Raw genomic sequence first — 10,247 nt, forward strand, 5'->3', positions numbered from 1 at the left:
GGGCCGATAATTAATCATACATAAATATGTCTCACTCCGCACTGCCTAAGCAGGTCTCATCAATCACTGTGAATTCACGGGAGAGGAGTTAATTACCCTAATTAACATGAGTGCAATTAATCCACTGTCCTCAGACAGGATATGATTAATATAACGAGTTATGCTAGCTCCATGACCTCGCTTTACCGAGTCATCTGAGTCCTCAAGACTCCAGACGTTAATTACTCCACTAATTATCATGAGCCACTAATTGCTATACCCCAGAAAGGTAATTAGTCCCGAGCAAATTCCGTTAACACAAATACTGACAGACTCTGACAGATCCTCTCCCACTACGTGAATTCATGATGAGAAGGCTAATTACATAATTAGCTAGAGTGGTCAATTAGTTGTCACACGGACAATTAATTGCACCCGAGACGTATCTCACTCAAGCTCAACACTGTTCTCCCATAACAGCTCTCACTCACTCAACAATAAGTGTGCACCCCTTATTCCGTTAATTACCCCTTTAATTAACTCACTGAATCCTTAAGTCCTCAACGCAACCTAAAGAACAAAGTAACCCCAGTGTTACATAGGTCACACTTACTACGGCATGCATAACAACACAAATGCACTGCCTACATACGGTTGCGGCTACTGCAACTCGTTAATTACTGTGCCCACACAGTAATGACACACGGTTTGGCAACAACAAGAGTATACCAATATTACTGGCCCCCTTATCTTGCAACCGTTGCAAAGGACTACTGTGAGCACACACTTACCTCAGCAAGGCAATTAACAAATCAATTGCCTGCTCTCATTAAGTACTGTGAATTCCACTGAATAATCATAGAGGTCCCTTAAACCCTCAACACAGCTCCTATGGCAGTAATATTGTATATCTGATAACAACACTGCACAAACCTACAGCATAATGATGCCGTCAGCATACCCCACATGCTAATGACATCATTAGGCAATCAGTCAGCAATCACATCTACTGACTCACCACACAACACAGTACATAAAAACATGCAAATGAACACATAGAAATGGCATTCACATAATCAATGAAAATTATAACACCAGATAAATGTATCCCTAACTACACAGACCTCAGGGTATCCACTGACATCCCTGCAACACTGGCCTGCCTACCTCTGCAATGATTATAATTTTACATGCTGGTACTCCATAGCACTAATCCAGTCTGACCGATTATATAGAATCGACAACTGGATCATTTATATGGTAAATCTCAACACTGACCGGTTACATACCCGAGTCAGTTTACACACTTATATATAACTATATATATCTACAGTGTGGTACCGTGTACAACATCCATCTCCAGGTACCGCCCTACCAGTCACCTGGACGTGCCACTGACAGCTGTCTCTCAGCTGCTTCCCTCCTGGCAGGGCTATGGGACAACACAGCTTTTACCGGAATTTCCACCGGTTCTCAACACACTGTTACACAATGATAATTGTACTCACATTCCTTTAAATCCTCCACAATCCTATCCCTGGTCACTACCTCTCTGGCTGTAAACACCTAGCTCGCTCCTCGTGCGAGGTGTGGCCCTAGAATGTCCAGGGAAGTTGGCCAAAACATGTGGCCACCTCGTGGCCCTAGGGGTGGCCACGGGTAGCGCATGACGACACAGCACCCCACCCGAGCTGAGCTGGTGCGCGGGGTGGGGTGGGGTTTGGCCGCGCAGGTGACCTGGGGGGTGCCCCCTCCCCCTGGCGGCTGGCCAAGGTGGGCGGCTGGCCAAGGTGGGCGGCCTGGGGTGGCCCCCGACTGGCTGGCTGGCTGGCGCCCAACGGCATACACACGTGGATGGGAGATCACTTTACACCCCATCATACCAGCATGCTCGCTTGTACACGTGGGCGACAATGGCCGGCAGCATCACCACATGGCAGACTGGCTAGGTGGAATTCAAAGTCCAACAGGGGCCTGTAATATCACCCTCAATTACACTGCCCATATTCCACCAATTGTCCATCAACACTAGACAGGTTATTCGAACCACCTGTTGCACCATGAGGCTCTGCCAGCTGCCTCATGGGTGCCCACTGTCTCTGAGGCTTTTTTACTGGTCCTTCCGTACCTCATCGGCCCCAATTTCATGCAAATTGCACCTACACCCAGCTACGTCTTGCTCCAGCACGCTGCCCGGCTCAAACTGACTATTTGGCGGGCTAAGGGAACTCAAAATGCCCATCTCTCCCCCCTACCTTGTCTTGACCAATCAGCACAAAGCCGGCACAACTCCATGGTGCCGCTTCCAATCACAGCTGTTCGCGCCAAAAATCAGTTAGGAGTAGAGATGCCTAAACCAATCACAGGCCTCCCTCACCCTCAGGCATCCCGCGTCGTCACAAGGAGGGGGAGGCCTAAAGACAGTGGCGCAATGTCTCACGTGGTGGGGGGGGGGGGGGGCAACGTTCACCCCTCTGTCCTTCCCCCGTCTAACGGTTATAGACAAGTATACTCCCACACTGCTCACTTCCAACTCCCATCCTATTTCACAGAAACAGGACAATTTCTGTAATTCTCTCTACAGAGCAATCACAGACTTCTGACTAGCCTTAAATGATAGTCCATGTCAAGAGCTTTCATCCAACACCCCACAAGTGTATGTTAGTTTGAAAACTTCTTGACTAGAGTCCCTAGAGCGACTAGCCTAATCTAGAAAACTATGAAAGCTAGCTGAGGGAATCTACATTCCCTCACACATACCACAATGTAGAGCTTACTTGGATATATTGTAATTTATCACAATAATTGGGAGGACCATATGCATATGTTGACCAGACCACACACTAGAAGTTGAAGGGACGACGACGTTTCGGTCCGTCCTGGACCATTCTCAAGTCGATTGTGGAGTCGATCCCACAATCGACTTGAGAATGGTCCAGGACGGACCGAAACGTCGTCGTCCCTTCAACTTCTAGTGTGTGGTCTGGTCAACATACTTCAGCCACGTTATTGTGACTCGTCACCATATGCAAAGTTTAGCCTAACTATTAAAAAGATTAGAAGAGGCTAATTTAACTGTAAACTTACACAAATGTACATTTGCCAGAACTAGTATTTCTTACTTAGGATATGAAGTGGGAAATGTGAAGGTGTTACCACTCAAAATTAAAATAAATGATATATTAGAGTATCCAGTGTTGACTAGCAAGAGGAAGGTGCAAAGGTATCTAGGTATGTGTGCTTATTATAGAAAGTTCTGTAAAAATTTGGCAGCAATTGCAGCTCCTCTGACAAAACTTCCTATGTAAATATGTGAAATTTAAATGGTCTCTGGAATGTCAGGATGCATTTACTAAATTAAAAGGAATGTTGTCACCTGGTCCAGTGTTAGCGACTCTTGACTAAGCCCTTCAGACTATATATAGATGCTTCGGACTGGGGTGCTGGTTCTGAAATAATGCAAGAGGATGATGAGGGTATTAATTTTCCAATACATTATTATTCTAAAAAGTTTACTAAATGTCTACAGAATTACTCCATAGTAGAGAAAGAAACTTAGTCATTATTACTAGCTGTTAAAAAAATTGACATTTATGTGTCAGCCAATACTGTTAAAGTGTTTACTGACCACAACTCTTTAATATTTATTGCTAGCATGAAGAATTCCAATCAGAGGTTATTAAGGTGGTCTCAATTGTTGGAAGAGTACAATCTGGTCATCAAACATATTCCTGGAAAATTAAATGTGGTAGCAGTTGCACTTTCTAGATTGTCTAAACCTAGAATGACTTTGGGTTGTACCACTGCACAGAGATGTATATATTATTGTGTATCTGTTGTTCGTTATATATCATTTACTGTTTGTTTAACATTATTATAAAATCTGTTTGAGGTGTTGAACCTATGTGAAAAAAAAAATAATTCATTTATGAACTTCTCATTTTTTCATCACATTTTAGAAGGGATGTTACGAACCTTACTTCCTGTGTAGGTTAGTTCATAATATAAACTAGCTGTACCCGGCCACGCGTTGCTGTGACACAGCAACGCATGTTTGTTGCCAAGCCACAGCAACCTTCCCCTTTCTCCCAGTCCTTCCCCACCATTTCCCCCACCCCCATCCCCTGGTCCTCCCAACCATTCACCACTCCCCCATCCCCTCGTCCTCCCCAACATTTCCCCCCTTCTCCGTCCCTTTGACCTTCCCACCATCCCCCACTCCACTGTCCCCTCATTCTCCTAATCATTCCCCACTCCACCGTCCCCTCGTCCTCCCTACCATTCCCCCTCTCCCTCGTCCGATGCATTCACAAATGATCTGATGTTCCCATCACTGAAATATAAGAAAAACAGTTAAAAAACGAAAAGAAAAACAATGAAAAAATATAAAAATAAACTATACTCACGATATGAACTCTATGGTAAACAACACAGCTCAATTCCAATGCAATGTCACACAAAATAAATAAATCAAAATCAAAATAAATTGAAATCTATAGAAATTTATTTTATCAATGCAATCGGAAACACTGAAATGGAATCGTAACATATATAGAATAGCTTGTGTTGCTATTACGAGCAACAGATGGCTCTGTTTTTAAAAAACAACATGTTTTTACCTGTCACGGGTGTGGCAGCTATATAGTAGGTAAATAAAAACGCATGCATATTCGAATAGAACGTTTTGTCAAATTTTCAAAACAATCGGTGAAGAACTTTAAAAATTTACAGTGTCTGTTGCTCTTACATCCAACAGATGGCACTGTATTTCAAAACGCGCATGTTTTTTCTTGTCACTGGTGTAGAATGTATATAGTAGGCATATAAAAACACGCGCCTATTCGAATGCAACGTTGTGGCAAAATTTCAAAGCAATTGGTAAAGAGGTTTCGAAGATTTACCTCACATGAAAAACACAGTTGTTAAAAAAAGCATGTTTTTCCCATCACAGACGTGACATTTATATACTATGTATATTGAATCCCACTATTGTATGAATTTTCATAATTTTCACACAAATACTGTGTGAAAATTTCAAAGCAATCGGTGAAGAACTTTCTGAGATTAACGACTTAGAGGAAACGAACATTTACATTTATATTTACATAGATTGTTGGTATATACATTGGAGAATGTTAAAAGCCATGATCACATACCCATAGACGTGACACTTGCACCCTCTCCACATCTTGCTTCCAACTGCTCACTCCTTGCTTGCACCTCCCCACTCCTTGCTTACACCTCCCCACTCCTTGCTTGCACCTCCCCACTCCTTGCTTACACCTCCCCACTCCTTGCTTGCACCTCCCCACTCCTTGCTTACACCTCCCCACTCCTTGCTTGCACCTCCCCACTCCTTGCTTACACCTCCCCACTCCTTGCAGGCACCTCCCCACTCCTTGCAGGCACCTCCCCACTCCTTGCAGGCACCTCCCCACTCCTTGCAGGCACCTCCTCACTCCTTGCAGGCACCTCCCCATTCCTTGCTTGCACCTCCCCACTCCTTACTTGCACCCTCCCCACTCCTTGCTTGCACCTCCCCACTCCTTGCTTGCACCTCCTCACTCCTTGCTTGCACCTCCCCACTCCTTGCTTGCACCTCCCCACTCCTTGCTTGCACCTCCCCACTCCTTGCTTGCACCTCCCCACTCCTTGCTTGCACCTCCCCACTCCTTGCTTGCACCTCCCCACTCCTTCCTTGCACCTCCCCACTCCTTGCTTGCACCTCCCCACTCCTTGCTTGCACCTCCCCACTCCTTGCTTGCACCTATCCACTCCTTGCTTGCACCTCCCCACTCCTTGCTTGCACCTCCCCACTCCTTGCTTGCACCTCCCCACTCCTTGCTTGCACCTCCCCACTCCTTGCTTGCACCTATCCACTCCTTGCTACACCTCCCCAAATTTTTCAGCATTTCCCCTCTCCTTGCTGCACCTCCCCACTCCTTGCTTGCACCTCCCCACTCCTTGCTTGCACCTCCCCACTCCTTGCTTGCACCTATCCACTCCTTGCTTGCACCTCCCCACTCCTTGCTTGCACCTCCCCACTCCTTGCTACACCTCCCCACTCTTTGTTTGCACCTCCCCACTCCTTGCTACACCTCCCCACTCCTTGCTTGCACCTCCCCACTCCTTGCTTGCACCTCCCCACTCCTTGCTTGCACCTATCCACTCCTTGCTTGCACCTCCCCACTCCTTGCTTGCACCTCCCCACTCCTTGCTTGCACCTCCCCACTCCTTGCTTGCACCTATCCACTCCTTGCTACACCTCCCCAAATTTTTCAGCATTTCCCCTCTCCTTGCTGCACCTCCCCACTCCTTGCTTGCACCTCCCCACTCCTTGCTTGCACCTCCCCACTCCTTGCTTGCACCTCCCCACTCCTTGCTTGCACCTCCCCACTCCTTGCTTGCACCTCCCCACTCCTTGCTTGCACCTATCCACTCCTTGCTTGCACCTCCCCACTCCTTGCTTGCACCTCCCCACTCCTTGCTTGCACCTATCCACTCCTTGCTTGCACCTCCCCACTCCTTGCTTGCACCTCCCCACTCCTTGCTTGCACCTCCCCACTCCTTGCTTGCACCTCCCCACTCCTTGCTTGCACCTCCCCACTCCTTGCTTGCACCTCCCCACTCCTTGCTTGCACCTCCCCACTCCTTGCTTGCACCTCCCCACTCCTTGCTTGCACCTATCCACTCCTTGCTTGCACCTCCCCACTCCTTGCTTGCACCTCCCCACTCCTTGCTTGCACCTATCCACTCCTTGCTTGCACCTCCCCACTCCTTGCTTGCACCTCCCCACTCCTTGCTTGCACCTCCCCACTCCTTGCTTGCACCTCCCCACTCCTTGCTTGCACCTCCCCACTCCTTGCTTGCACCTCCCCACTCCTTGCTTGCACCTCCCCACTCCTTGCTTGCACCTCCCCACTCCTTGCTTGCACCTCCCCACTCCTTGCTTGCACCTCCCCACTCCTTGCTTGCACCTCCCCACTCCTTGCTTGCACCTCCCCACTCCTTGCTTGCACCTATCCACTCCTTGCTACACCTCCCCACTCTTTGTTTGCACCTCCCCACTCCTTGCTACACCTCCCCACTCCTTGCTTGCACCTATCCACTCCTTGCTTGCACCTCCCCACTCCTTGCTTGCACCTATCCACTCCTTGCTTGCACCTCCCCACTCCTTGCTTGCACCTATCCACTCCTTGCTTGCACCTCCCCACTCCTTGCTTGCACCTATCCACTCCTTGCTTGCACCTCCCCACTCCTTGCTTGCACCTATCCACTCCTTGCTACACCTCCCCACTCTTTGTTTGCACCTCCCCACTCCTTGCTTGCACCTATCCACTCCTTGCTACACCTCCCCACTCTTTGTTTGCACCTCCCCACTCTATTTTCACTTAATCCCATTTGCCACCCAAAGCTATGCCCTGTGCTCGAATAGCTCTTGTGTTTCATAAGGCCCCGTCTCGCCTGCTGTACTCTGTCAGAGAGTGCGTTCCTTCCCATCTGGACGGCTCACCCGTCTCAAGGGAACCCCAGCTACCCACGCTCCCGTCCTGCCCAGCGTCATCTGGACCATTAACCAGGCTACGTTCTACAAAAACAGATAAGCTGACATACAACTTATTACTATCTATTCAGTAAATCTTAAACTAACCCGTAATAACAAATTTTTAACAATCGATTAGCTTTGATTTAGTAAAACATAAAATAAAAAAAAAAACCTGTTAAGGGAAGCTACTTGTGGGAAAATTATATTCATTCAGTCCACTATCATATCATACAGTCCACTATCATATACAGTACACTATCATATAATACTGTTGTAATCCACAAGTTAGTAGGGATTATTAGCTAGAGGATCATTACTACAACACTTAACGAATGATGATTGGAAGTACATGTTAAGTAGACAGACTATGGATCACATATCCAAGAAAGGTCAAAGGGATTAAGACCGCAGCTATTAGCCAAACTAATAATTCCTGGAAAGAGGACTCAGGCTTCTAGGAACAAGGTTACCGCTTCTAGGGATAAGGTTAATCGGATTATACCTTCCTTGAGAGGCGGGGTGAAATAGTTGAGGCCATGGCTGGCTGGAGACAGTCTTGTTGTGGGAGTGGAACTGGCAAGTCCTCCGAGGTCTCCGTTTGTGGCAGCAGCGAAGTGTAGCAGACAGCTATGCGGGAGCCTGATGTGATCTTAGTGACCAAGTTAAGTCTGCAGTATGTGAGTATTGAATGAAAAACTAACCGGGTGTGGAGCGTTGTAGTAATCATTCAGTATTAGGGACTTAGGCGGAAGTTACGAGTGCAAGTGGTGACCGCGGAGGTCAAGTGGTCTATGGGTATTGGAAGTGTATTGACCTAATAGAGTATGTAAATATGTTATTATTTGTCAGAGTCTATTCTTTGTAATTAAATGACAAAACCCGACGGCCTTTAAATACCTTCCATATGTCCCCTCATTGTGTTCCTGGTTTGGTTGGTGAGGGAATGTTAGGGAATTGGTAGACGACATATTTGGTGGCAGCGCAAACAGGTTTTGGAACACTTTGAGGGATGAAGGAAGTGTGTTACTGGTTTAGTTGGTGAGGGAATGTTCGGGAATTGGTAGACGTCGGGTTGTGTTGAGAACGGTGGTTACTAGACGGAGGAAAGAAGGGTCAGGTGAGACCAGGTCAGAGGAGTTAGTTAAATAAAGGGACTAGGCCAATGTGGGGCACATGTGGGGTTTATTTCTTTCCAGATTCCCGCAACGAGAGACGGCTAAGATGCAAGTCTGGATCACTGAATCATCGGGAGGCAAAACAAGTGCAGTGTTCGTAGTGCGGATTATACAGAGTAGCGAGGTAAACTAGCGCGGGTGAATGTGGGCCATGTGCGGGCCAAGCGATGGGTGGGCCAAGCGAGCCGCACCTTGGAGCTTGTTTTATATCGTTGGTAAGGCGGAAATAGTGAGAAAACGTTGCTAAGGACAAATCAAAAGTGAAAACTACGTAATATGACGTAAATTAAATTTCACGTAAAGTGTAAACCTAATATTTTAAAGATAATTAAATATTACGTAAAGATTCGAGCGATTTCACGCGTTACATCGATACAGATAATAGGCGAAGTGAATTAGGGACGCCTAGGCATAGCGAGCGACGCGTAATTTGACGTCACGGGTTCGATGTCTCGTGTACCGTGGAGAGGTCCAGGAGATTTTTTGTGGGTGCAGGTAGCATTATGAAGTGCCACCCTGGGACACGGGGAGCGTGTCCCGTTGGTGGGGGGGGGTGGAGCCGGGAGTAGTGCATGGTCGTATATTGGCGTTTGGACGCCGGGCAGTGCATGGTTGTATATTGGTGGTTGGACGAGGGTGAGTAGTGTAATGCATGTGTAGTGGCGTATTAGACGCCAGTGTAATTCATACAAATTACTGTAGTGAAATGTGCATGTTTTGACTGTGAATATCATGGATGTAGTATAGTGCATGACATTGTTGGCATCGTAGCATTACTGGTTGTTGTAACGCCGGGTGTATTGTAGACATTAGCGTTGAAGTGTGTTAACGCAGGTGGTAGAGTGTGGTGGGTGGCCACTACACAAGAAATTATACCTGACGAGTGTGGGTCAGGTAATTAACGGATTACCAGAGAACAGGGAGTGTGTGTGTTACATTTGGTTACTTATTGGTGGTGATGTCTCGTGGTGTTTTGGGGACGCCGTGTGTGGTATTGAAGGAGTTGGAGACGGCGTGTGTGGTGTTGAAGGCGTTGGAGACGCCGTGTGTGGTGTTGAAGGCGTTGGAGACGGCGTGTGTGGTGTTGAAGGCGTTGGAGACGCCGTGTGTGGTGTTGAAGGCGTTGGAGACGCCGTGTGTGGTATTGAGGGCGTTGGAGACGCCGTGTGTGGTGTTGAGGGCGTTGGAGACGCCGTGTGTGGTATTGAGGGCGTTGGAGACGCCGTGTGTGGTGTTGAGGGCGTTGGAGACGGCGTGTGTGGTGTTGAAGGCGTTGGAGACGGCGTGTGTGGTGTTGAAGGCGTTGGAGACGCCGTGTGTGGTGTTGAAGGCGTTGGAGACGGCGTGTGTGGTGTTGAAGGCGTTGGAGACGCCGTGTGTGGTGTTGAAGGCGTTGGAGACGGCGTGTGTGGTGTTGAAGGCGTTGGAGACGTCGTGTGTGGTGTTGAGGGCGTTGGAGACGCCGTGTGTGGTATTGAGGGCGTTGGAGACGCCGTGTGTGGTGTTGAAGGCGTTGGAGACGGCGTGTGTGGTGTTGAAGGCGTTGG

The 10,247-nt window shown here is 47.9% G+C and overlaps 2 protein-coding genes across 2 annotated transcripts; both read right to left on the reverse strand.

Annotated features, from left to right (window-relative positions):
* Window positions 1–5,540: 5,540 nt before the first annotated feature.
* LOC138369252 (keratin, type I cytoskeletal 9-like) lies at window positions 5,541–5,891 on the reverse strand. The gene has a single exon (XM_069332191.1). The coding sequence runs from the start codon at window positions 5,889–5,891 to the stop codon at window positions 5,541–5,543; it is 351 nt and encodes a 116-aa protein (XP_069188292.1).
* Window positions 5,892–6,030: 139 nt separating this feature from the next.
* Window positions 6,031–7,543, reverse strand: LOC138369253 (keratin, type I cytoskeletal 9-like). The gene is made up of 2 exons (XM_069332192.1): window positions 7,521–7,543; window positions 6,031–7,012 (listed from the first exon to the last, which is right to left on the reverse strand). Exons 1-2 carry the CDS (start codon window positions 7,541–7,543, stop codon window positions 6,031–6,033), a joined length of 1,005 nt encoding a protein of 334 aa, XP_069188293.1.
* Window positions 7,544–10,247: the final 2,704 nt, after the last annotated feature.

Source organism: Procambarus clarkii, chromosome 27, assembly GCF_040958095.1.
Source record: "Procambarus clarkii isolate CNS0578487 chromosome 27, FALCON_Pclarkii_2.0, whole genome shotgun sequence".
NCBI lineage: Eukaryota > Metazoa > Arthropoda > Malacostraca > Decapoda > Cambaridae > Procambarus > Procambarus clarkii.

Excerpts from the sequence above, each read along its gene's own strand:
- LOC138369252 (XM_069332191.1), bottom strand. The coding sequence starts at position 5,891 with ATGCTGAAAAATTTGGGGAGGTGTAGCAAGGAGTGGATAGGTGCAAGC.
- LOC138369253 (XM_069332192.1), bottom strand. The coding sequence starts at position 7,543 with ATGACGCTGGGCAGGACGGGAGC. Across the intron at positions 7,013-7,520 it reads ACGCTGGGCAGGACGGGAGC|CAAGGAGTGGATAGGTGCAA; the intron begins GTGGGTAGCTGG and ends GGGGAGGTGTAG.